This window comes from Ostrinia nubilalis, chromosome 5 (genome assembly GCF_963855985.1).
Source record: "Ostrinia nubilalis chromosome 5, ilOstNubi1.1, whole genome shotgun sequence".
Classification (NCBI taxonomy): Eukaryota; Metazoa; Arthropoda; class Insecta; order Lepidoptera; family Crambidae; genus Ostrinia; species Ostrinia nubilalis.
Window position 1 is genome coordinate 16,528,935 of NC_087092.1, and position 27,431 is coordinate 16,556,365.

The 27,431-nt window shown below is 49.3% G+C and overlaps 2 protein-coding genes across 2 annotated transcripts; one reads left to right on the forward strand and one right to left on the reverse strand.

Annotated features, from left to right (window-relative positions):
* The first annotated feature begins 3,373 nt into the window (after positions 1-3,373).
* LOC135072176 (lipase 1-like) lies at positions 3,374-4,600 on the forward strand. Its single transcript, XM_063966133.1, has one exon. It carries the CDS (start codon positions 3,374-3,376, stop codon positions 4,598-4,600), a length of 1,227 nt encoding a protein of 408 aa, XP_063822203.1.
* Positions 4,601-4,745: 145 nt separating this feature from the next.
* On the reverse strand, positions 4,746-27,412 carry LOC135072177 (uncharacterized). Its single transcript, XM_063966134.1, has 22 exons — positions 27,306-27,412; positions 25,323-25,454; positions 23,288-23,477; positions 21,583-21,741; positions 20,275-20,730; positions 19,200-19,419; positions 18,922-18,996; positions 18,750-18,824; positions 18,578-18,652; positions 18,406-18,480; positions 18,234-18,308; positions 18,062-18,136; positions 17,890-17,964; positions 17,718-17,792; positions 17,546-17,620; positions 17,312-17,448; positions 16,428-16,657; positions 13,622-13,767; positions 12,625-12,902; positions 9,867-12,260; positions 9,211-9,461; positions 4,746-8,126 (listed from the first exon to the last, which is right to left on the reverse strand). The coding sequence occupies exons 1-22, from the start codon at positions 27,410-27,412 to the stop codon at positions 7,994-7,996; spliced, it is 5,508 nt and encodes a 1,835-aa protein (XP_063822204.1). The 3' UTR covers positions 4,746-7,993.
* Between the last annotated feature and the right edge of the window lie 19 nt (positions 27,413-27,431).

Below are 27,431 nucleotides of genomic sequence, written 5' to 3' on the forward strand. Positions count from 1 at the left end.
GTTGGCTATACAGCTAGCTGGGAAGGATTATCTCTTAATGTTGTAAATGTGGTAAAAATGGTCTTATAGAAAACTTTTTCGGAATCATATAAACATTTTGGAAAAAAGTTAACTTAATTAGAAGCAACTTTTAGGGACTGATCCGATCATTATAGGTCCTATTTCTCAGTGCCGTATTATCCATAAGGCACTTTAGGCCAGTGCCTAGGGGCCCACTATGACCAGGGGCCCAGCACTCCCGATTAAAAAATTAAAAAAAAAATTTCAAACATTCGTTTGTTCGTTCGTTCGTTTCAGCCAAATGACGTCCACTGCTGGACAAAAGCCTCCTCCAAGGTTTTCCACAATGCACGGTCCTGCGCTGCCCGCATCCAGGCTCTTCCCGCGACCTTTACCAGATCGTCGGTCCATCTAGTAGGAGGCCTGCCCACGCTACGTCTTCCAGCCCGTGGTCGCCACTCAAGAACTTTTCTGCCCCAACGGCCATCGTCTCTTCATCGTCAAACATTATTTTTATGCAACAAAACTCAAACCACCTCTAAACTTCGCCTTATTTTGGTTTACACATTCAATCGTCAAAATCAAAATTATCTTTATTTGTTTAGACTAATTAAATTAGTACTTGCAAATCGTCAAATGCTCTTAAGAAGTCTATACATGTCTCATTTTTTTTTTGCCCTACCAGCGCCTCGAGACAAACATTTGGCAAGTGCTGAGAAGAAGCGCCGCAACAAACTCAGTCACCACTGTCTGCCGGTTTAATAATATAACTTTAAAAAAAAATAAAACCGACTTCAAATGCGTGAACACAAATAATACCTATTCAACAAAAAAATAATCGTTCAAATTGGTTCATAATCGGCGGAGATATTGCGTATAAAAAAGTTCATCCCCAATTTTCCACCCTTGGGGGTGAAATATTTTCTTCAAATTCGCATGAAACCACCCTTTTGATAATACCTATTCAACAAAAAAATAATCGTTCAAATTGGTTTATAATCGGCGGAGATATTGCGTATAAAAAAGTTCATCCCCAATTTTCCACCCTTGGGGGTTGTTTTTTTTATTATTAAATTTAAATGGGACCACCCTTGAGGTATTACCTATACGCCGAAAAAAGATTTGCTCAAATCGATTCATAATTGGCGGAGTTATCGCGTAACAAACATAGAAAAAAAAAACATACGGGTCGAATTGAGAACCTCCTCCTTTTTTTGAAGTCGGTTGAAAATATATTCGATATTGTGGAACCTAAATCATTTTCCTAACGTTGGCATTAAATACTGCTTTGGTTTACATGACAGGTCGACAGTCGACGCAATTCAGAGGCTAAAAAGCCTCACTGCGGAGGCTAGGGAGAGGGGTGAGGGTGTGTTGGCTGTATCATTCGATATAGCCAACGCTTTCAATATCATCCCTCATTCCACCATACTCTAGGCACTTCAACATCACAGAGTGCCTCAGTACCTTCGAGCGCTGCTGGCCGATTACTTACGGGACCGCGAAGTCCTGTATGTTATCAGAGACGGCCAGCTCAAATGGCGCGGTGTAGCCTGCGGGGTTCCGCAGGGTTCGGTGCTCGGTCCACTCTTGTGGAACCTAGGCTTCAACTGGCTCCTCCGGGGCGTCCTTCTCGCGGGCATGAGTGTCATATGCTATGCGGATGACACTCTGGTCACTGCCCGGGGGAAGACATTTGGGACTGCGGCACGGCTGGCATCGGCGGGCGGCACATTAGTCACTCGCAGAATACGACGCCTCGGCTTGAAAGTCGCGCTGGAGAAAACTGAGGCCCTCTTCTTTCCGGGGCCTCGCCAGCGCGCCCCTCCCGACGCCCACATTGTGGTTGAGGACGTTAGGATCGACGTCAAAGGCCAGATGAAATATCTGGGCCTCACGCTTGACGGAAGGTGGGAAGAGGGAGAATCCTGCCCTTCTGCGCAGGCCCCAAGCGGGCCATAGCGCAGAGAGTCACAAGGATCTACCGCACGGTAGGGCACGGTAGGGCACGCTGCGGCGTGCGACCTCACTGGTACTCCTCCTTGGTAGCTAGAAGCTGGGGTCTTGTCTGTCATCTATCACTGGATGGCAGACCAGAAGGCGCATGGAAAGCGCCCGGCCCCGGAGCGGCGCGGCGCCGTCAGGCAGGAAGAGCGCGAGATCATGACCGACCGCTGGAAGGAAGACATGACTCGCGCGCGGTTTGGCCGCCGCACTCTGGACGCCATTGGTCCTGTTCTAGACCAATGGTTGGAACGACCGCACGGGTTCCTCACGTTCCGTCTGGCGCAAGTGCTGACCGGGCATGGCTGCTTCGGTTCGTACCTGCATAGGATCGGGCGAGAGGAATCCCCGCTGTGCGGATGACACGGTGCAGCACACCCTCGCGGCACAAATGCTGGGAGGAGCAGCGCCGTGTCCTCACTGCGGTCGTGGGCCGGGATCTTTCGCTTCCGAGCCTGGTCAACACCATGCTGGGAAGTGAAGGATGCTGGAAGGCGGTCGCCTCCTTTTGCGAAGAGGTCGTCCTTCAGAAGGAGGCAGCGGAGCGCGAGCGGGAGAACGATCCTCTCGCCCCATCGCTCCGCAGGCGGAGAAGGGGGTTGTACGACCGTTCTACTCTGCCCCCAGGTAGCGGCCAGCAGGCCGGGGGTGCGGGGGCACCCTTGTCACCTCCGTCTGACGGGAACGGCTTGGCGTTTCGGGCCATTCCCGTCGGACCCCCACAAAGGGGGCGTGTAGGGTCCGCCGTGTAGGCGAGCTGTCGCCGGTGGTGTCGCGGAAGTCTAAGGCTACGGCCGGATACTCGCTTCGATCACGGAACGCCGCGGAGGTACTTTTAGTGGGTATACCCCGTCCTTTTCAGGACGGAGCAGCGCCCTTTTTAGGGCACCGGGAGTCCCACACACCACCCTGTGCCCCGGCAGTGGTGACGGTGAGCAAAGCATTTCCTCCGCGACAAAAAAAGGGGGGCCCGAAACGAGCTGTGCCTAGGGGCCCCGAGATGGTTAATCCGGCCCTGCTATTTCTGTATTACGAGCAGTATTTAATAGACAGTTAAATCTGCTGAAATTCGGGTTTTAGTAAGTTATAGGTACTAATAAGATTAAATATCTACCCACATACTTATTCCTCCCATGCAAATTACGTCGTTAATGCTATTGTCTTTCTGTGTGACATATTTTTTATAATGGGTCAATGTAACTTTAATATTTTCTTTTAAACCATGCAATGCATTTATTAAAATACAAATCAATTAGTATAGGATTACACAGAACTTGAGCTGCATTTAAATCTTAACAATTAAAAATCCTAATAAAATGTACTAGTTAATTAGAAACAAAACTTGTGAATTTGTGATCGTCAAACCAAAATGGAAATAATTCAAGTCGTCCACGTGTTTACTTTCTTTTGCATACTTCATCTCATTGCTAGTGATGAGTCGACGTCAGCTCGCGTAATCGCTACCGACCTACTGGAAGAGGGAAAACTGAATTTCAGACAAATTGTCAACCAGTGTGGGTTTGAATGTGACGTACACGAGGTGGTCACGCACGACGGATACGTGCTCACGCTGTTTCACATACCAGGAGATAAGACGCGACCAGTGTTCCTCCTGTCGGGGAACTTCGGCTCAGCTGACGACTACATCGCACGAGCCAACATCTCCCTGCCGATCATTCTCGCAAAAGCTGGCTACGACGTATGGGTGGGCAACTGGCGCGGCTGCAAGTATGGCCGCCGCCACCTCACACTCGACCCTGACCGCGACCGAGACCAGTTCTGGAACTTCAGCTTCCACGAGTATGGCCTATACGACGTACCCGCAAACATCGACTACGTTTTGAACAAAACCGAATCGAAACAACTCGCCTGCATTGCCTGGTCGATGGGCACCACAGCGTTTTACGTCCTGGGGACACTACGACCGGATTATAACGATAAAGTATCGGTCCTGATATCGTTGGCCCCGATTGGCACCCTGCACCATTCCGTGCCCCTTCAACACATGATCGTGATGTTTCCACTCCTGAACGCATTTTGGGAAATAACGGACACGCAAGAAATGTATGGCGAAAATTCCACGTTTGTAACAGTTTTACGGTACGTGTGCCGATCCGAGGAGTTGGGTTATGAGCTGTGCATGAAGGGGTGGATTTTCGATTCCTTTGGGGCGGATCCGAAAAATTTGGAGCGGGAATTTACCCCGGTGATGTTCAGCCATTTTCCGTCGTCCATCTCCACGAAGGCGATGCGGCATATGGCGCAGGTCGTGATGGCAAAACGACTCGTGCAGTACGACTACGGGCCGACGGAGAACTTCGAGCGGTATGGGTCGGCGGAGGCGCCGAGCTACGAGCTGGAGAGGAATGATATGCGCGTGGTGCTGGTGTCGGGCAAGAATGACGTCATCTCCACGCTGCCCGACGTGGAGCTGCTGAAGGCTTCGCTGGCCAACGTGGTGGAGCACGTGTTATTGAAGCCTGCGGAGTTCAGCCATTTCGACTTCGCGTACGGGAGGAGCTCCCATAAAGTCTTGTACAAAACACACATCTTGGGTTTTCTGAAAAAGTATTTTAGTGTAAATGAAGAAGAATAATTGCATGCATAAAGTTTTGTTTTCTTATTTTGGCAGATGTGACCTTTTTCCTTAAGATCAGTAAAACCATAACTCCAAAGAAAGATTAGGAAATTCATAAAAACCATAGCACACTGATAAAATTAAGCATAAAATGAAACAATGCTTTTAAATATGTAATATTTTATTCATAATTATTATTACCTATTTTCACAGTTATTTATAAAGTTATATTAATATCAAGTATTACACTAAGTTTGTTTTATGAATTTCTAATGATTGCTCCGTTTAGAAAATTTGATTTCCATCAATCATCAGATTTGACCGCTTACAACTAATATTTGACAAAATGGTGTGGTCTATTTACAGTACAATCCCAATTCCCTAAAAAAATTGACAAATTCACAATAACAAAAAGAGGTCAAAAACGAAACTAAAATAATTCATTCAACTACAAACCTCACCTAACAACTGTACAAAATATTACGAGTGGTTTCTTTAAAACGTGCTCCATTATACATCGGCAATGTGGGCAAATAATTACGTCGATCCTATATACAAAATGTCGTTTACAAAAACAAAATATAAACTATATACAACATCATTAAATATTCTCAAATGCTGTAACACATTTAAAACATTTCATATTCAACTAGGCGTAATTCAGTTAATTGGCGGCCGGACCGCTGGCGCTGGCAAACCAATTTTTAGACACTAAGCAACAAAACGGGACTTCACATTACTTGAACCAATTTAGATTTCGGTAAATTTGTTCAGTTCGATAAGCCGACTTCCGACTCCCACCGACTGGGCGCGGGAACAAGGATCACGTCGACCGGCGAGTAACGCGTCGGACATATTTACACGCTTGCACGGCACACCTCCCTACTTACGCTTTAATAATATATTAAAATAGAAAATTTTATATAACTACCAAACTGTCGGAGATTCGGCGAATCAACATCGCCGTCGCGGCGGTCGCTCCGTTACATCTTTATAAAACGACGACGTCTAATTATACAAACGCTACTCAAACATGATCTAGGGGGCTCTCTTTACAACTATTTATCTAAACGTAAACTATTGGTGTTACTTATTATAGCATTAAACCAGAGGTTTGTTTGTCATAAGATAATCTAGCATTTCTGTGTATAAGACCGTCTGCGAGCCCGCTGCCCGTTGTGCCCTCGGGACGCTGTACTGTACATGAGCGAATTACCCAGCTGCTAAGTCAAAATGGTCAATTCGTCTAATATAATTGTCACTAATTTGTAAACCTACGTGATTGCGAATACGAATAAAGCTCGAAATTAAAACGATAAAAGTTCCATGGATTCGAAGTAAAAATCTTATAAAAATAATACACTTTAATGAGTAAAACGAATGTCAACGATGATGATTTTGTATTTTGTAGTATAACGCGATGGCGAAATGAGAACCCTGTCAAACGAGATGGTCTGTGGAGTCCTATTCAATAAAGATGTTAAAATATCTAAAAACACTACACATAGCTAACTCCTTTGGTAATTCATACCGGTTTATTACAATAACGTAAAATAAAATTATATATTACATTATACATAGCACAACAACGTAATAGTAATATTAAAACTTCAGTAGATAACTTGTGACGTATGTCCGCCGGAACTACGCTTCGACTACTCTATGCAGTGTCGCACTACTCATGCATACTGATAACATCTATGAGACAATGCTTCAAGATGTTGATAAAAACAAAATAAATAGGGCGTGTACGGCACATAAACGAATGAGTAAAAAAAAATATTTTTAAATTCAGCAAAGATATAACAATACCTGTTCTGAGCTATAAAGATTCAGGGCAGTTTATAAGAATGCCAGGACTTAATTGTCAATAACAATTGTATGTTAAAAATATTCCGTACAAAATGTTTGCGTAGTTGAGCTGTTAAAGCAGATCATATCACCTGCCATGATTGAGTAAAAACATTCTAAAACACTAAAAGGTTAAAAATAATACATAAATTCTTCAGTTTAAGAGATTGATACAATAAAATTAACAGATGGGCATTAAAATGGCTATCAAACATGATCTTACACTACACAAAGCTTGTAATGTTAAATTAATTTTCACTGCTCCATAAAAATACCATAAAATGGGTACTAGTCTACACAAAATGAGGTTCATGATAATTTCAAATGGAGAGATCAGGAAGTATTAACGTATAGAAAGACAGAATGGAAGTTGTTCCTTTAGTAGAAACTTCAATTAATGAAAATGAAATGCCCTTTAATGAGAAATAATCTCATGCCAAATTGGACCTCCAAGTGTCATATCAAACTATAACAAACTAGTATACCCGGCTTATCTAGCAATTTTAAAATTTTTCTATATAATATATAAATAGTTGATATTTGATGGATTCCATTGTGGTAACATCTCGTCTGGTCATTCACCTATCTACTTACTAAAAGTTGCTCGTAAAAGTAAAATTTATCAGAGAAACTATAATACATACAAGTGTATCGGATTATTATCAAGATAAAAATATTACAAAATGCATCGGTTACACGCGCTATCACTATTTTCCTAATCGTGCGATCGGGCACTTTCAGCGACAACTTGTAGTAACTAGAGCACTAGGCAGAGTGACCGCGACGCCACTGGTCACCGCCGCAGTCGAGGTTCGACGCGACTATCTTTGGATGAGACGCCAACACCGGGCGACGGCCCGTCCTATATTAATTTACCTAAGTACCGGCCGGCCGGCGCCGCCCCGGGCCGCGCTCGTGGTCAAACAATAAATAATGAAAATAAATAATAATTTAACAGGAGCCGCGCGGTCGTCGGGGCCGGCCGGCTCGGCGCAGCCGGCGGCGACGGCTCGAAACGCTTCGAGCCACTTTCGCCGCTAACTGTACTGCACGTGCACAACAATTCTAGCCTAACGAACAGGTACGAGCGCAGTCACGCGTAACCATAAACCCGCCGCCGTTCCACTCACTGTCTCTTGCACTACGTTACACTTCACGCACAAACTGAACACCACGCCGCACTGATATTATAAGACACCATTACTCGTTGTAGATTTGCACTTGCGATCACTTGAAGATTGCACTACGTGATCTGATAGTAAAGATGGCGCCACTAATGGTAGGATAGATGCCACTTATAACGGGTAGTAGCACTAGACGTCGCCGCTTCTGTTGTTTGCAGCCATTGGTCACTTTATTGCAGAGAGGCAGTCGTAGTGCTGTCTGTAGAGCTGACGGCACAGCGCACGCCAACTGACAGCCTTGTTTGAAACCAGTATGGTCACTAGGCAGTCGTAGCGCTTGCTGTGTTAATTGCGCGCCAGCTCCTTATTCCGGCGCGGTGTTATATTCCGGCGCGGTGTTATATTCCGGCGTGATGTTATATTCCGGCGGCGGCGGCTAGCCGAGCGCGGCGGCGGTGTGGTACAGCTGCATGAGCACCTGCACGTGCAGCGGCAGGCAGGAGCGCCGGTCGTGCGTGCTGCCATCCAGCGCCAGCCACGATAGCGCGTTGTAGCCTTCTAGCACGTATCTGCAAGCGTAAATGTGTTTTAGTACATTCATAACCAATTTTTTTAATAATTTTTAATATAAAAATAAAAGGGTTTTTGTGGCGGTCAAGCTGTAGATCCTGGCTATACAGGAGTTGCAGTGGTGGGAACGAGAGGGAGAGAGAGACATAACCAAATAAATGTGTCAGAAATATCACTCTGTCCAGATTGTCTAAAAGCCTAAACAGTGTCATTCCAATTTTTTTTTATCCACAACGAGGAAGCTTTTGGCCTGTATCTCATCTGATGGTAAGTGACGATCAGGCCAAAGGTTTTGAAAGAAAGGAATAATTTGTTATTTGATTATCCATTTTAGTAGTAAACACGTACTTATTCATCATCATTTCAGCCATAGGACGTCCACTGCTGAATATATAGATAGGCCTCCCCCAATGCTTTCCACGTTGATCGATTGGAAGCGGCCTGCGTCCAGCGCTTCCCTGCTACCTTTACGCTATCGTCGGTCCACCTTGTAGGTGGACGTTCCACGCTGCGTTTTCCGGTACGCGGCCTCCATTCCAGAACCTTGCTGCCCCATCGGCCGTCGGTTCTGCGTACTATGTCCCCTGCCCATTGCCACTTCAGCTTGCTAATCCGTCGGGCTATGTCAGCGACTTTAGTTCGTTTACGGATCTCCTCACGTTACGAAACACGTACTTATTACAGCTACATAAGTGCTACATCCGAATAATAAATAGTACGCACCTCAGTGGTGGTCTGCGAGTTCAGCGGGTGCCCGTTGTGGTTGTGCCGCAGAGACAGCGAGTACATCTCATCTGATCGAAGACTGCCGGCGTGTAAAGCCTGGTCCGTGAGCACGTAGAATCCCGTCCAATGACCCCAAGCTACCCATCCTTATCGCTCGCGCGCAATTATATTGCTGTCGCGACTGTGCGACGCGCGCCCGCAGTGAGTGTGCGAGCGCGACAGCAACATAATTACGTGCGAGCGACAAGGATGGGCAGCTTGGGGTCATTGGACGGGATTCTACGTGCTCACGGACCAGGCTTTAGATGCAGCGCGTTCTTGAGGATGGCGGCATGTTGTCTGTAAGGCTACACGCACCTCAGCACGTCGGTGGTGGTCTGCGAGTCCAGCGGGTGCCCGTTGTGGTTGTGCCGCAGAGACAGCGAGTACATTTCATCGGACTGGAGGCTTCCGGCGTGCAAATGCAGTGCGTTCTTGAGGAAAGCGGGACAGGCGTCGCGCAGGTGGGCACAGCCCGCCCACCACCACGCCGGCATCCCGCCCAGCGGCGCCGTCGACACCATGTAGCCTAGGGCTAAAGGCTGCTGCAGTACTGTGCCCACTTGCTCCTGGAAGAATAGAAGGGCTTTATTATTGGGTGAAGATATAATTGTAACAACTGAGGAGTATACTTGATCAATGAAAAAAAGTCACATTAATGTTCATCTGGGTGAATTAGTTCCTAGGTGAACAAAAGCGAACGCTTGACTCAATTCATTTAGAAAATGAAACTGGATGAAATGAGGACACTAAAAAATCGACTTTGTTCACCCAGGTGAATAATCTACAACTGAAGCTACTCATTTTAATTGACAATGACAGTTTAACTTTTCCTTGGGACAAACTTGGTCTTCACTGGTTGAGTTTATGACGGCGGTCAAGCCGTAGATCCTGGCTACACAGGAGTTGCAGCGGTGGGAATAATTCCTCTCCTCCTCTCGGTCGGGCGGGGAGCCTGGGCCGCGTGTACTCACCGCGGCGGCGTCGTCCTGGTGGTGGTAGTGGTGGTGGTGGCTGGCGGGCGGGGAGCCGGGCTCCTCTCGGTCGGGCGGGGAGCCTGGGCCGCGTGCACTCACCGCGGCGGCGTCGTCCTGGTGGTGGTAGTGGTGGTGGTGGCTGGCGGGCGGGGAGCCGGGCTCCTCTCGGTCGGGCGGGGAGCCTGGGCCGCGTGTACTCACCGCGGCGGCGTCGTCCTGGTGGTGGTAGTGGTGGTGGTGGCTGGCGGGCGGGGAGCCGGGCTCCTCTCGGTCGGGCGGGGAGCCTGGGCCGCGTGCACTCACCGCGGCGGCGTCGTCCTGGTGGTGGTAGTGGTGGTGGTGGCTGGCGGGCGGGGAGCCGGGCTCCTCTCGGTCGGGCGGGGAGCCTGGGCCGCGTGCACTCACCGCGGCGGCGTCGTCCTGGTGGTGGTAGTGGTGGTGGTGGCTGGCGGGCGGGGAGCCGGGCTCCTCTCGGTCGGGCGGGGAGCCTGGGCCGCGTGTACTCACCGCGGCGGCGTCGTCCTGGTGGTGGTAGTGGTGGTGGTGGCTGGCGGGCGGGGAGCCGGGCTCCTCTCGGTCGGGCGGGGAGCCTGGGCCGCGTGCACTCACCGCGGCGGCGTCGTCCTGGTGGTGGTAGTGGTGGTGGTGGCTGGCGGGCGGGGAGCCGGGCTCCTCTCGGTCGGGCGGGGAGCCTGGGCCGCGTGCACTCACCGCGGCGGCGTCGTCCTGGTGGTGGTAGTGGTGGTGGTGGCTGGCGGGCGGGGAGCCGGGCTCCTCTCGGTCGGGCGGGGAGCCTGGGCCGCGTGCACTCACCGCGGCGGCGTCGTCCTGGTGGTGGTAGTGGTGGTGGTGGCTGGCGGGCGGGGAGCCGGGCTCCTCTCGGTCGGGCGGGGAGCCTGGGCCGCGTGCACTCACCGCGGCGGCGTCGTCCTGGTGGTGGTAGTGGTGGTGGTGGCTGGCGGGCGGGGAGCCGGGCTCCTCTCGGTCGGGCGGGGAGCCTGGGCCGCGTGTACTCACCGCGGCGGCGTCGTCCTGGTGGTGGTAGTGGTGGTGGTGGCTGGCGGGCGGGGAGCCGGGCTCCTCTCGGTCGGGCGGGGAGCCTGGGCCGCGTGCACTCACCGCGGCGGCGTCGTCCTGGTGGTGGTAGTGGTGGTGGTGGCTGGCGGGCGGGGAGCCGGGCTCCTCTCGGTCGGGCGGGGAGCCTGGGCCGCGTGCACTCACCGCGGCGGCGTCGTCCTGGTGGTGGTAGTGGTGGTGGTGGCTGGCGGGCGGGGAGCCGGGCTCCTCTCGGTCGGGCGGGGAGCCTGGGCCGCGTGTACTCACCGCGGCGGCGTCGTCCTGGTGGTGGTAGTGGTGGTGGTGGCTGGCGGGCGGGGAGCCGGGCTCCTCTCGGTCGGGCGGGGAGCCTGGGCCGCGTGCACTCACCGCGGCGGCGTCGTCCTGGTGGTGGTAGTGGTGGTGGTGGCTGGCGGGCGGGGAGCCGGGCTCCTCTCGGTCGGGCGGGGAGCCTGGGCCGCGTGCACTCACCGCGGCGGCGTCGTCCTGGTGGTGGTAGTGGTGGTGGTGGCTGGCGGGCGGGGAGCCGGGCTCCTCTCGGTCGGGCGGGGAGCCTGGGCCGCGTGCACTCACCGCGGCGGCGTCGTCCTGGTGGTGGTAGTGGTGGTGGTGGCTGGCGGGCGGGGAGCCGGGCTCCTCTCGGTCGGGCGGGGAGCCTGGGCCGCGTGTACTCACCGCGGCGGCGTCGTCCTGGTGGTGGTAGTGGTGGTGGTGGCTGGCGGGCGGGGAGCCGGGCTCCTCTCGGTCGGGCGGGGAGCCTGGGCCGCGTGTACTCACCGCGGCGGCGTCGTCCTGGTGGTGGTAGTGGTGGTGGTGGCTGGCGGGCGGGGAGCCGGGCTCCTCTCGGTCGGGCGGGGAGCCTGGGCCGCGTGCACTCACCGCGGCGGCGTCGTCCTGGTGGTGGTAGTGGTGGTGGTGGCTGGCGGGCGGGGAGCCGGGCTCCTCTCGGTCGGGCGGGGAGCCTGGGCCGCGTGTACTCACCGCGGCGGCGTCGTCCTGGTGGTGGTAGTGGTGGTGGTGGCTGGCGGGCGGGGAGCCGGGCTCCTCTCGGTCGGGCGGGGAGCCTGGGCCGCGTGTACTCACCGCGGCGGCGTCGTCCTGGTGGTGGTAGTGGTGGTGGTGGCTGGCGGGCGGGGAGCCGGGCTCCTCGAGGTCGGGGCGGCGCGGCGAGGCCCGCGGGGAGCCCTGCGGCCACATGTTGTTGAACATGTCCCCGATGAGCAGCTCGGCCATGTTGTCCTCGCCCATGTCCTCGTCGGCCATGTCCACGTCCAGGAACATCATGTCGTTTTCCACGCCGTTCGCCATCGGCTGCTCGAACGGCATCGGGTTTGACTGGAATGAAATATTTTATGTTAGAAATTTTGAAATTGAATGTTGCAATATGATGCTGATCTTCTTCCTCGCTACTCTTTTGGCATAGTGTTCATGGGCGTCACATATAGTTTGGTGGCAATAAGCTTCACAGTCGGTCGCCATTCCCTCCGTATTGCAGCCTTTCTTGTAAAGTTGTACATCGGTTATGGTTTTGACCTGATCTGTCCCACGTATGGGCGACCTGTCGCGCGCTCTTATGCCTTCAACTTTAACCTGCACAAGTTACAAGCTAAACAGATGTGTCATACTTTAGACGAAGAAAGAAACACTGTTTGAATGAATTAAATAATAAGCTGAACTCCATAAAATTGTAAATGCGTACCTGCGTGGTAGCCGAAGTGGGGAAGACGAGTATATGCGTGGCGGAGACGTCTCGCGGCGTGTGCAGGTGCGACTGAATGGAGGCCTGGCTGAAGCGCTCGTCGGGCGTGAAGCGGTCCGCCATGAGCCGCAGGCACGAGTCGGGCTCCGTGGACACCAGGCACGCCGACACGATGGCTGGCACGCCGCTGGGAGCTAGGACCGCGCACGCGCCGCATAGCTCGCGGAGAACTGATGACGCGCGGACGAGGTTCTTGCGAGATAGAAGCCAGCTCCAGCCTGGTAAAGAATCACGGGTTCATTGACTTTGATGCTTCGTTTAAATTGTACTATAAATAAGTTTTGTTGTCCAAGGGTGTTCATTGAATTGTTACTTCGTTAATACAGTTGCTCAAAGACTGACCAAGTTACCCAAAATTTATTACAGTCAAATCTTAGGATACGTCAAGTGGCAGTAGAAGACAATCTCTAAATTCAGGCCGGCGAAGTTTATGAACACATTACATGTGAATTTAGTGACTTTGCCCCTACTCTAACAACATTTATTTTTTATTCATTTATTAGGTACACCAACAAAGTCACATACATAATACAGATCATACATTTTAATATGATTTAACAAATGATGCGTATATGACCTCAATTACAGGTATACACAGCATTTCTTTTTTATACATTTTAAAGCAATATTTGTATCACAACGGGACTACTCCCACCACTCGTTCCCACCACTGCAAATCCTGTGTAGCCAGGATCTACAGCTTGACCGCCATAAAAACCCAACCAATGAAGGTCAGGTTAGTCCCGGGGGAAAGTTAAACTGTCATTGGACCCGCAACGAAATTAATCAGAAGAACAGAGGAGTTCGAAATTAAGGTTCGACTTCCCTCCATTGCAAAGCGGATGACAGGTGACAAACAAAGGTTTAAAACCTTAATATTTGTATCACAAGTGGACTTGGATGGTATTATTGAAGAATAGAATATGTAATGGGTTACCTTTGAGCTCGCCGTGCCCGATGCGGCCCACGCGGCCCACGACGAGGCGCCAGGGCTGCGCCGCGTGGCTCATGACGCCGAGCGTAAAATCCATCAGCTTGCGTAGCCCTAGCCGCCGCGCCGGCCCGCCGCGTCGCAACCGAGACCTGCACAAACATTATATTACGTTAATATTATTAATTACATTTTTAAGTCTCAAATATCCTCAAAAAAGCAACGGCGATTTGGACTTTCAAGAAAAGATGAGTGAGAATGGGAGATCAAAGCGGGTTTACTCTGCTATCCAAAGTTTCGAATCCCTCTCACATAAAGCAAGTTTTTTATGCATAACAAGGCATTTATTTAACCACAATCGCACCTGATGTTAAGTGGGATGCAGTGTAAGATGGTACATATCTGCCTTGTAAGTGCCTATTCACTCTCGCCTTGAAAAGGCTTATAGTCTTCGGGAAAGACAGACAGATGCCAGAGATTGACCCGAAAATACGTAAATGGCGTGGGCAATAACCCCGCAGAAATACCTCCTAACTCCTTCTGAAATAGTAGCCCAGTTCTCTACCATTGCCTAATCGAGTACTAGCACAGAATAATAATAAGTACTTCGTACAGAAGATTTTCTTCGCGAAGGTATTTAAAAAAAAAAATGCTCAATGTCGTTAACAATATGGTGTAATTTAGCTTGTCTCAAGAGTCGAGCACCATTTTGTTGACAAACGTCAGTGATCGGTACTGCGCCGAAGACATAGGGCTGACTTCGGTAAAATGATGTGTGACATGAGGTGCCAAACTGTGGAAAATGGCGGAGGAAATACATGAATAAGATTGAATTATATTTTGTGTTTCTAATATTATTCAGGCAATTAAAAATACTGCAGAGTATTAATTACACCATCGTTTTTACAAATTGTTTATTGTCTTTACAATGCAAATGGGTGAAGAATACGTGCGTGCGTCAATACTCGCTCGTGATTGTCCTGTCGATTAGGTACCTCAGGAGGGGTAGTCGCGCGTGTTTTGTTTTCGATGCAAACTCGCGGAGATGAACAGGCCTGGTACTAGCCATAAAAATGGTACGTAGTTGCCGCATGCTGCCTTCCCAAACCGTTTGGCCAGCATAGGGAGTATAGGCCAAATCTTCTTTTTGCCTTTGGTAAGCTAAATATGCTTTTTACGATTGGATTCACCACAATAGTCTAGGGTCGGCGGGGTTTGATCCCGCGTTCCTCGGATCTGGATTCGGCAAGTCCCAAACCTAAACCTATGGCAGAGTAAATACTAATGAGTAGGTCATCTTCATAGAAACGCCCGAGCGCGGTTTGTATGTGAGCGCGCCAATACGTATGCGGCGCGCACGCACACACTGACAAAATTTAGCGGTGTGGTGCGCTCACCTACTCATTTGTATTGACTCGCCTATGGGCTATTTGCATTAGTATGTGACTGTTCGAGCCGACCAAACCCATTGTAACCCTACTGTCTCGCGTTATCCGCATCGTACCACAGAATTGATGGCTACCGTTCTTGTGACGTGATCTCCGCAACAGCCAATCAGAAGAGGCTGCGATCGCGTGATATCTAAGCAGCCAATGGACGCGCTGCTACCCCTACCGTTAAGTTTTAAAACCATGTATTTGTCAAATATGTCGATTCATTCCAATAAATGTATTCACAAGCTGAACTAGCATTTTTTCTATTAAATAGTGACTATGTGTTTATTTTATTTTTAAGCTTGTAAGCGCTTTGGACCTGCTCTGTAAGCTTACAAGTGTTTTGCATTAATAAATAAAATAAAATAAAAATGTGTACCTGGGCGGCACGTGTATGTTGATGGCCACGGTGTCGGCCCGTAGGCTAGGGTGGGATTGGATCTTTATTTAACTTTTATCTTCTGAAATCGAGTAAACGTCATCTGAAATCTGCCGCCCGTAGGCCGCGGCCTATACGGCCTATTGATAGATCCAGGACTGCCCTATGGGCTATTAGCATTAGCAGGCTTGTTCATCTCCGCGAGTTTGCATCGAAAACAAAACACGCACGATGGCCCACCCACAGGATACTATTCGATAAGGCCTCACATACGAGCGAATATTGACTCACGCACGCGTATTCTTGTGTATGATGGAAGAAAATAAAGAAAATGGTGTACTAAATACTGTGCAGTATTTAACTGCCTAAAAAATAATAAAAACACAGAATGTACTTTTTTAAGTTGCCTCAAGACACTGAGAGGTAAATAAGAAGTTAATATTATTCATGATAATGCATGCTAAATCATGTATTTCCTCCGCCATTTTCCGCAGTTCGGCACCTCACGTCACATCATTTTACCGAAGTCAGCCCTATAGCTTCGGCGCAGTGCCGATCACTGACGTTTGTCAACAAAATGGTGCTTGACTCTTGAGACAGGCTAAATTACACCATATTGTTAATGACATTGAGCTTACATTTTTTTAAATACCTTCGCGAAGTAAAACTTTTGTACGTAGTACTTATTATTATTCTGTGGTTATATGTGTATTGGTTATGTGTGTGTGGTTGCAAGCTGAAGTGGCAGTGGGCAGGGCACATAGTACGCAGAACTGACGGCCGATGGGGCAGTAAGGTTCTGGAATGGAGGCCACGTACCGGAAAACTCAGCGTGGGACGTCCACCCACAAGGTGGACCGACGACCTGATAAAGGCGCTGGATGCAGGCCGCTACCAACCGTGCGATGTGGAAGTCATTGGGGGAGGCCTATGTTCAGCAGTGGACGTCCTATGGCTGAAATGATGATGATGATGATATGTGTATTATTATTGTCAGTACCTGGGCGGCACGTGTATGTTGATGGCCACGGTGTCGAGCAGCTCCCCGCGCGCGTCGGTGGCGGCGGCCAGCAGCCAGCGCTGGTCGTGCGACAGGCAGTAGGCCAGGAACAGCACGGCGCCCTGCTCGCCGAGGCTCTGGCCCCACGTCTCCGCCACCTCCTTCAGCGCGCGCGGCGGCGCCAGCACCCACGCCGGCGAGAATAGCTTGTACGGCGCTCGGTTTTTTTCCTGTGTGAAACAGCAATATTGTTACGTAATTTGAAAATTCTACGAGTTCACAATAAACGAGTCTCAATAAAGTCGCGCAGCGAGAGTTAAGGTGAACGCGTACACAACACTACACATTATTACATTTTCAAGTTGAAAATCCAGAGCTGAAAATCCAAGAGCTTCTTAGTGTGAGCTTTTCTGGCGAGAGTATACAGTTACGTAAACAGTCGCAGTGAGAGTTGAACTGATTAATACAAGCTAAGGCTTCGCTTCAACTCTCGCTGCGCGAACTGTAACTCACGACATTCTAATTTATGAGTACAATGGGTCAATACTTAAATCCATTCTATTGATCCATATTCGATATTCATTTGAGAATGGCTCAATATTTTTATGAATTTAGTTTTTCATTAATTCACATTAGTACCCGTCAGTGACATTTAGTTTAGGTCCGTAAAAAATACTGTAGATCTCAAGTCGCAACATGAAAGACAACTCACGTTCTTATTCCCTAGGAAGAGGTTGGCGTCGGCCGCGGTCCCGAAGCCGGTGAGCGACTTGCCGTTGGGCGTGTGCGCCAGCAGCCGGCGCGCGCCGCTGAACACGCTGAAGGCCAGCGCGCGCGCTTCAGTCCCGCCTCCCGCGTAGAATGTAATAGTGAACACAACTCACGTCCTTATTCCCTAGGAAGAGGTTGGCGTCGGCCGCGGTCCCGAAGCCGGTGAGCGACTTGCCGTTGGGCGTGTGCGCCAGCAGCCGGCGCGCGCCGCTGAACACGCTGAAGGCCAGCGCGCGCGCTTCAGTCCCGCCTCCCGCGTAGAATGTAATAGTGAACACAACTCACGTCCTTATTCCCTAGGAAGAGGTTGGCGTCGGCCGCGGTCCCGAAGCCGGTGAGCGACTTGCCGTTGGGCGTGTGCGCCAGCAGCCGGCGCGCGCCGCTGAACACGCTGAAGGCCAGCGCGCGCGCTTCAGTCCCGCCTCCCGCGTAGAATGTAATAGTGAACACAACTCACGTCCTTATTCCCTAGGAAGAGGTTGGCGTCGGCCGCGGTCCCGAAGCCGGTGAGCGACTTGCCGTTGGGCGTGTGCGCCAGCAGCCGGCGCGCGCCGCTGAACACGCTGAAGGCCAGCGCGCGCGCTTCAGTCCCGCCTCCCGCGTAGAATGTAATAGTGAACACAACTCACGTCCTTATTCCCTAGGAAGAGGTTGGCGTCGGCCGCGGTCCCGAAGCCGGTGAGCGACTTGCCGTTGGGCGTGTGCGCCAGCAGCCGGCGCGCGCCGCTGAACACGCTGAAGGCCAGCGCGCGCGCTTCAGTCCCGCCTCCCGCGTAGAATGTAATAGTGAACACAACTCACGTCCTTATTCCCTAGGAAGAGGTTGGCGTCGGCCGCGGTCCCGAAGCCGGTGAGCGACTTGCCGTTGGGCGTGTGCGCCAGCAGCCGGCGCGCGCCGCTGAACACGCTGAAGGCCAGCGCGCGCGCTTCAGTCCCGCCTCCCGCGTAGAATGTAATAGTGAACACAACTCACGTCCTTATTCCCTAGGAAGAGGTTGGCGTCGGCCGCGGTCCCGAAGCCGGTGAGCGACTTGCCGTTGGGCGTGTGCGCCAGCAGCCGGCGCGCGCCGCTGAACACGCTGAAGGCCAGCGCGCGCGCTTCAGTCCCGCCTCCCGCGTAGAATGTAATAGTGAACACAACTCACGTCCTTATTCCCTAGGAAGAGGTTGGCGTCGGCCGCGGTCCCGAAGCCGGTGAGCGACTTGCCGTTGGGCGTGTGCGCCAGCAGCCGGCGCGCGCCGCTGAACACGCTGAAGGCCAGCGCGCGCGCTTCAGTCCCGCCTCCCGCGTAGAATGTAATAGTGAACACAACTCACGTCCTTATTCCCTAGGAAGAGGTTGGCGTCGGCCGCGGTCCCGAAGCCGGTGAGCGACTTGCCGTTGGGCGTGTGCGCCAGCAGCCGGCGCGCGCCGCTGAACACGCTGAAGGCCAGCGCGCGCGCTTCAGTCCCGCCTCCCGCGTAGAATGTAATAGTGAACACAACTCACGTCCTTATTCCCTAGGAAGAGGTTGGCGTCGGCCGCGGTCCCGAAGCCGGTGAGCGACTTGCCGTTGGGCGTGTGCGCCAGCAGCCGGCGCGCGCCGCTGAACACGCTGAAGGCCAGCGCGCGCGCTTCAGTCCCGCCTCCCGCGTAGAATGTAATAGTGAACACAACTCACGTCCTTATTCCCTAGGAAGAGGTTGGCGTCGGCCGCGGTCCCGAAGCCGGTGAGCGACTTGCCGTTGGGCGTGTGCGCCAGCAGCCGGCGCGCGCCGCTGAACACGCTGAAGGCCAGCGCGCGCGCTTCAGTCCCGCCTCCCGCGTAGAATGTAATAGTGAACACAACTCACGTCCTTATTCCCTAGGAAGAGGTTGGCGTCGGCCGCGGTCCCGAAGCCGGTGAGCGACTTGCCGTTGGGCGTGTGCGCCAGCAGCCGGCGCGCGCCGCTGAACACGCTGAAGGCCAGCGCGCGCGCTTCAGTCCCGCCTCCCGCGTAGAATGTAATAGTGAACACAACTCACGTCCTTATTCCCTAGGAAGAGGTTGGCGTCGGCCGCGGTCCCGAAGCCGGTGAGCGACTTGCCGTTGGGCGTGTGCGCCAGCAGCCGGCGCGCGCCGCTGAACACGCTGAAGGCCAGCGCGCGCGCTTCGGCCCCGCCCCCTGCGCCCGCGGTCCCCTCGCCCGCCGCGCCCGCGCCCATGCCCCAGGCTTCGCAGATGCCTTCTAGGGAGATGATCTGTGGAAAACGGATGTATATTAATAATTTAATACCCATCTTTTTGAGATAACGACATATCTAAATGTCTGGCAAAGTCTGGTCCCCGAGCACGTAGAATTTCGTCCAATGACCCCAAGCTAGCTATCCTTATCACTCGCGCGTAATTATATTGCTGTCGCGACTGTGCGACGGGCGGTAGCAGTGCGTGTGCGAGCGCGACAGCAATATAATTAATTACGTGCGATCGATAAGGATGGGTAGCTTGGGGTCATTGGACAAAATTCTACGTGCTCGGCGATCAAACTATAGATATGTGGTACAATTAGAATAAAACTTTAATTTTGTCAAATCGGCGAACGGCAAAACATGCCGTCAAGTAAATTATAACAGTGAACAAGCGCTTCTTACTGGTTAAAAAAAAGTAACTCTTATCAAGTTTCCCAAAGGTGGTTTTGAGGTAGCATGTAGCAACAGTTCTTTTCCTGACATTAACGCCCGTATTCACAAATATTACTATGAGGTCTCATAGTGCGCGTGGACGCACAGGGTGACACACGAACCAATCACAGAGCTCTATTCAGCGCTGTGCGTTCGATTTGCTGCTTCACTTAAGCAAGTATCGTTTGTGAATATGGGCGTATTTGTTTTTACTTAGCACTAGACACTAAGCGAGATTTATAGCACATTGGGAGCCATGGGAAGCTCTTAGCTCTAACCTCAAGCGGTCGCATTATGACCGCGTAACAATAAAATTGATTATCTATTTGTGTCACGATTCGCGAGGCTTGAAGGGCCACACCCATTCCGTAGCATCACTGATTATTCACATTTTTACTTACACCAGTCAAAATACATTGAACAGTAGTGACGTACCTTGATGAGCGGGTTATGGTGCGCCAGATGGTGATGCGCCCGCGCCGCTAGCCTTAACAACGCATGCAGCGCAGCGGGCCTATGCGCGTGCGACGCCGGCGGCTCCACTAAATACAACACTAGCGCCGGCGGCCCGCTCTCGTCCTCCTCGAAGGAGTTGACGCAACCCGTAGCGGACGCTGCGTTGGATTCTTCGTCCGTAGCGGTGGGCGTGGTCTGGTCGGACGCGGGCGGGCGCGGCGCTGGTGCCGCTGGCGTGAGGTTGACAGAAGCTAGTAGAGGCAGTAGTGTGGTTCGTAGCGCGTCGGCGTAGGCTCGTAAGTAGTCGCCGAGGCGCCCGGGAGGCGTGTCGCCGAGCCAGTCGTCGGTGCGCTCGCGGTCGCGGTCCGGCGCTGCTCGGTAGATGCCGTCGCGCGCCACGCGGGAGAGCGGCCGGTGCCGGCCTAGACGACAAGCCTGCAAGTTTGATAAGATCTTTAGGCTACAATTCTCAGGCTCACGGACACATTATTGGTTAGTAGCTTATGACCCTGCTATAAATATTGTAATCAAGTTTAAAAACTATTAAAATTGTAGATCTCTCTATCAAATCAATAAAACATCCTGCCACTATGTCTACTAGAACATGTCTTATGAAAAAAAATAAAGAAGTAAACTGCAGCCTTTGGGCTTACACTAAAATCCATGAAGGTGCACACAGGACACGAGTGTCTGTATCGAAAAAATAAATATACACAACGTAGTGTAGCGTGAACGCGTGAGACGGATTTGAACTAATAGACAGGAACACGGCGAGTATCAACCGTAGAGCTTTGACCTGCATAAGACGTCTAAAGCGGCTACTACGTGTACCAACGAGGTTGATGGTTTAAATGACAAGAGTGCGTGGACTTCATCTGCCTAGCTCGCACTAACTACGTGTCATCATCATGTAAGTTATGAATGAGGGTTTTCGCGAATGAAAACTCCGCCAGATGGCAATACGTAGACGCGAAGTCCAAATGCTGCATGATTGGTTATTTTTGACATGACATTGACAGATATGTCAAAATCCACCAATCACGCAGCAGTCAGACCCCACATCCACGTCCCGCCATCTAGCGGATCTTTCATTCGCGAAAACCCTCATTGCTGTATTTGATTGAAAAAGAGGCTGACAAAGATGTCAAAGTTTCTTCAGCCACTTCTTCTCAGCACAAACCCATATGCTGTCCCGAAGTGGTGGTAGGGCAAGCTATATTTGGGAAGTGTAGTGTGTAAGTGCCCTGGAAAGGGCCTATGTACTGAATAAACTATTTGATTTGGTACCTCGTAGGCGGCGGCCAGGTCGCGGAAGAAGGCTCGCGCGGGCTCGGCGAGCGCGTCGGGGTCGGCGCACAGCACGACGTACTGCACGTCGCGCGCGTACGCGTACGGCTCCAGCGCCAGCCGCTCCCAGTGCCGCAGCGCGTACGGCGACAGAGACACCTGAGGGAATCATTCATTACTTAGTATTCACTGAAGAAATACGACCGTCTCTCTGAGGTCATTACGGTTGTTGTTTAATATGTCGACTAATATTGTACAAAAAACAACCAGTTTATTCACGCGATAATTCGGAAGCGGAGCGCATCGCTCCTAGAGCGTCTCCGCGGCAGCACAAATGGCATCCTGAGGGCATTGGCTGACAGGTGGGACTCGCCGCTGCTGGGGCGCTGGCTTAGCTTGCACGTCTCCAGTGCTATGTAAGCGGCTTCATATTCATTATTTCATTCATTATTTGTATCTTACTAACATAGGCTAAGTGAAAATTGTTACTAACACGATTATGGACCCCGGTCTGATAATAAATTTTTTCAATTTAAATTTCAAAATTAATCCACCTAAGGGAATTAGCACTTATTTACACCCGTATTCACAAACAATGCTTGCTTAATTGAAGCAGCAAATTGAACGCACAACGTTGAATAGACCTCGTGATTGGTTCGTGTGTCACCCTGTGCGTCCACGCGCACTGTGAGACCTCATAGTAATGTTTGTGAATACGGGCATTAGTCTCCACTGCAAAAGAACGACCCTCTCTAAGGCAATTACGATTGTTTAATATATCGACTAATTTCGTAATTAGTAGGGTGCAGTTTTGATATCAAAAAATATCCGACACCAAAACACATTGGTCCTTCGAGCCGGATTTATTTTTACAAAAAAAAAGCACACCAGCTGTTGGAGCTGTGATAGCAGCAGCCACTGACCTAGTCGCGTTCGAGGCCCACCAACATCAAACAAAATATTGGTCCTTCAAGCCGGATATATTATTAAAAAAAAACTCAACCTGCACTATCAGCCACTGGAGCTGCTATCACAGCAGTTACTCCTAGTCACGCTCGTGGCCCACACATACACATAATGGTCCTTCGAGCCGGATTTTCAACAAAATCTCCACACGCCAACATCAATTACTTACCCAAGTTACTCCTAGTCGCGCTCGTGGCCCACACAAACAATATAATGGTCCTTCGAGCCGGATGTTTTTCACCAACTCCCTATTCACACTCACCCAGTCGCGCTCGTGGCCCACCAGCAGCGGCGGCACGGGCTGCGGCTCGCACAGGTCCTCGTTGCCGCGGCCGGCCAGGCGGTGGAACTGGCGCCACGTGAGCGGGCCCGTCACGCCGTCCCACATGCGCTTCTGGATCGCGTCTTGCAGCAGCGGCCGGACCCAGTCACGCTCAAGGCCCACCAACATCAAACAACATAATGGTCCTTCGAGCCGGATTTTTTTATTAAAATAAATAAATAAAAAAAACACCACGCCCTATCAGCCACTGGAGCTGCTATCACAGCAGTTACTCCTAGTCACGCTCGTGGCCCACACATACAATATAAAGGTCCTTCGAGCCGGATTTTCAACAAAATCTCCACACGCCAACATCAATTACTTACCCAAGTTACTCCTAGTCGCGCTCGTGGCCCACACAAACAACATAATGGTCCTTCGAGCCGGATATTTTTCACCAACTCCCTATTCACTCACCCAGTCGCGCTCGTGGCCCACCAGCAGCGGCGGCACGGGCTGCGGCTCGCACAGGTCCTCGTTGCCGCGGCCGGCCAGGCGGTGGAACTGGCGCCACGTGAGCGGGCCCGTCACGCCGTCCCACATGCGCGCGCCGCAGCACCGCTTCTGGATCGCGTCTTGGAGCAGCGGCCGGAGGCGTCGCATCAATCTGGAGGTGCACAGAAAGGTTAACACATTGATGGACAGTAATGTCCACAGGCGTTCAGGTAGTATAGGATGATATGACAGAACACCTATAGACGTCATAGTTTTTACTCATTTTACATTGACACTACTCACATAGGCAATGTATGTGAATAAGTAGTGTTGTATTGGGAAGTAATTCTTAACCTGTACTTTCGCCAAAGTGTTAACAGACACGTCAGTGACGAAGTCGACGCTCACACCAGCGTTGCCAGACGTCCCGATTTTTAAATCAAATTTAAATGTCCCGCGCGGGACAGGCTCGGTCCCGCTTTTCGGAGAGAGACACTCACTTCACCAGACTATTGTTTGAAACGCCATATTATTCTAAAGAATAAAACTTTTTTTCTTTTTTTATTCTAAAGACGAATTTAACGATAGAGTAAATCTGATTTAAAATAATATTTTTTTGTTAAAATACATTTTCTATGGCTACTTTTACTATCTATTGTCACGTAAACGTAATTTTAGGTCAAATAAAAAGATAAATATTTGAAAACCTTTGATTAATATACGTTTTTTTACTATGTCCCGCTTCTGACGGAAGAATCCCGCTATTTTCACTCAAAAAGTACCAAAGTACCGACTTGGCGAAAAAAAAAAAACTGGCACCGCTGGCTCACACATAAAGCAAAATAATAGAGTTGGGCTGTTTTTCTCTTTTGTATCTGATATCTTTCTGCGAAAAATTTAGTGTTTGCATAGCTTATGAAAGCTTTAAAATAGTACACTTAACTATGCATACATTTTTTTTAATTAGTTGCCAATATAAACAAACATCATACACAATTCATTTACACTATCCCCCCTACTAATAAAATATACACGCTTGTTGAACAGTGTTTTAAAGTGACGTTTAATATGGAAATGTCATTTTAGAACAGTGTTCAACAACTGTGTAACTTTTTATTAGTAAGGGGTAGGGTGGTCCTTATTCCTACGAAAAAAATTTTTTTTCTTATATTTTGCGGGGCACCACGTAATTTGAATATATACCATATGAAAGTCTTTCATTATTTTTTTTTTAATTTTTAAAAGGCATTTAGGGGTCGCTACCAAGGTTTGAATTATAAGTAAAAACACAAAATCTGTGTTTGTTAGATTTATTTATTTTTAGCCAAAGCCAAATAAAAATATAACAAAATTATTGTTGTTGCTATGAACTAAGATATTATGTACAATGTACATATTTGAAACAATTATTTTTAAGATATAAGAGTTGACTTGTTAGTATCTCGACGCGTCGGTACCATGATCGGTACAGAAGAGGGGTTGAGGGGAGAAGGGGACAAGAAGCGATTGTCTATTCTATCTATGCGATGTTCATTTGCACGTAAAATGTGATATAAACACTTAAATAAAACATTTATGAAACCATGATTTAAGATCTTCAAAGCTTTTTGTAAATATTTTGACAGCTGGTAGCGACCTCTAAATCTTAACCAAAAAAAAAACAAAAAAAGCTAATTTCATATTTAGAGGTATATAATCGAATGAGAGAGTGCCCCGGGGATAATTCAAAAGTCGAAAAATAAGGACCACCCTAAAGGGGGTATGCCATTAGGCTTTTAAAAAGGTCTAGTTTGAGATAGAACCACAGGCATTAAGCTCGCATGTTGTACCGCTATTCATTATTTGTGTGCAATAAAGATTTTAAATGAATACATAAATAAATAGAAAGTTCAAAAACTTTGTACAAGTAAAAACACTAATTATGTCAAAGCAGGCGTCAAAATGTCACCCGATCAGTTCTTCAGACCTCAAAGTAGACAAGCAGACTGACACAGGCATTCAAGGTATCGTTTCTCACCTGACGACGTCTCTCGACGAGCGCGGCGCGCGCGCACCGATGAAGGGCCAGCGGTGCACCGCGCCCGCCGCGCCCGAGCCGCCGCCCGCCGCCCGTAGCGCTCGCGCCGCCGCCACACCGCCGTCAGAGTATCTGTAATAACACACATCTTGTAATGTTTGCTTCAGGGTTCGAGGATATACAGGGTGGAAACGATAAGTGATCTCATTCGATTATTTCTAAACTATACAAGATATCGAAAAACTGGTTACTGATCCTGAAAGTGCTTCACGAGCTCTATCCAACGGTACCAATAATAGGTTACAGAATTAACTGGATCTATCCGAAAATTAATTGTTTTCAGCTTCCATACATTTAGTAAAACCACATAATATTAAAAACTATACAAGATATTCAAAAACTGGTTATTGATCCTGAAAGTGCTTCACGAGCTCTATCCAACGATACCAATAATAGGTTACAAAATTAACTGGATCCATCCTAAAATTCAATGTTTCCAGCTTCCATACATTTAGTACAGCCACAGTCATGGCACTCATGTCTTGATAATATTATAGCAAGTAAAGCCTAAAACCAATGTTTTCCATTAATAATTTTAAATAAGAATGCAATTTACGAGTTCATTCTAAGTGTTTATTGTTTAATAAAAAAAATTAATACTTCTAATTTTGTTTGACTGGCATACATTTAGTATGGAGGCTGAAAACATTTAATTTTCGGATAGATCCAGTTTATTATGTAACCTATTATTGGTACCGTTTGAAAGAGCTTGTGAAGCACTTTCAGAATCAGTAATCAGTTTTTCGATATCTTGTATAGTTTAGAAATAATCGAGTGAGATCACTTAACGTTTCCACCCTGTATATCAAGGGATATATATCAAGATATATATCGGATATATATCCGATATATATCAAGCCGGTTTTGATGATATATATCAACTTTTAAAATTTCTTACTGTATTTGTACTTTTTGACATAAAATTTTTATTTTTTTTGTTGATTTTGCCGTATTTAAAAGAATATTTTATGTTTTTGCTTTATTTGTCTGATTTTAAGTTTTAAAAACATTAAAAACATGTTTATGTAACACATATGCAATAGTATTCATGAATAATATAAAAAAATAATACTATGGCTTTCATACAAAATTGGTATAAAATATATCAAAGTTGATATATATCTGATATATATCATAAATATCCGATATTTTGATATTTATAATAAATATCGGATATTTTCGAACCCTGGTTTGCTTCCAACACAATCAGGGACAACTAAAATAAAATGTCAAATCAAATCATAACACGGGTCTTAACGCGACGTTTATTAATGAGTTATATCATGTACTCACGGCTTGACGTTTCGGCTGCTATGCTATAAACGTCGCGTTAAGATCGGTGTCTTTCTATTGTAGTTGAAATGGAACGCGAAAGTTTAAAATCTTATACAATGAGGGACATACTGCCGTAACATCGAAGTAACTATGTACACCAAACATACTGCCGTGCTAGCAATATCAGCAGTATGTTTTGCTGTTAAAAACACCTGTCAGATCATCTGAAAAGCTTATTGTGGTTTTGCCAAAAAATGAAATCATTGCTGATATTGCCAGCACGGAAACATGCGGAGTTTTATTTCTGACACATTATTGGTTTATTTCTGTGATACAAATCGACGCAATGTCGCTCGCAAAACTGTTAGTTACTACTGAGATCAAAAAGTTTAGTGGCACGGTGTTCTTCAGGGGGTGCTTTCTATGCACTGATATTATTATAGCAGCGGGGCTACTCCCTCAAACGTTATCAGAAGTTTCGAAGGTATCAATCTCTTGTGCAAAGCATATCGCTTCCATCTTCAACAATCGCTACAACCCGAACCGTTAGGGAAAGCCTTCTTCGAAGTCTGAAATCAAACACCTTGGTCCTTCGAGCCGGATTTTCAACCCACAACTATAGCATGGGACGTGTGTGTGTGTACTCACTCGAGCAGGTTGAGGCGCAGCTCGTCGGGCGGCGGCGGCTGCGCGGCGCGCTGGGCGGCGCGCGCGAGGGCGGAGGCGGCGCCGCCGGCGGGCGCGGCGCACTGCATGGGACGTGTGTGTGTGTAC

Bases quoted from the DNA above. Each gene is read 5' to 3' on its own strand.
- LOC135072176 (XM_063966133.1), top strand. From the start codon at position 3,374: ATGGAAATAATTCAAGTCGTCCACGTGTTTACTTTCTTTTGCATACTT.
- LOC135072177 (XM_063966134.1), bottom strand. From the start codon at position 27,412: ATGCAGTGCGCCGCGCCCGCCGGCGGCGCCGCCTCCGCCCTCGCGCGC. The intron at 25,455-27,305 runs GTGAGTACACAC...GTGTTATTACAG, and splicing joins CTGCGCCTCAACCTGCTCGA to ATACTCTGACGGCGGTGTGG. The intron at 13,768-16,427 runs GTACTGACAATA...ATGTTTGTGCAG, and splicing joins AACATACACGTGCCGCCCAG to GTCTCGGTTGCGACGCGGCG.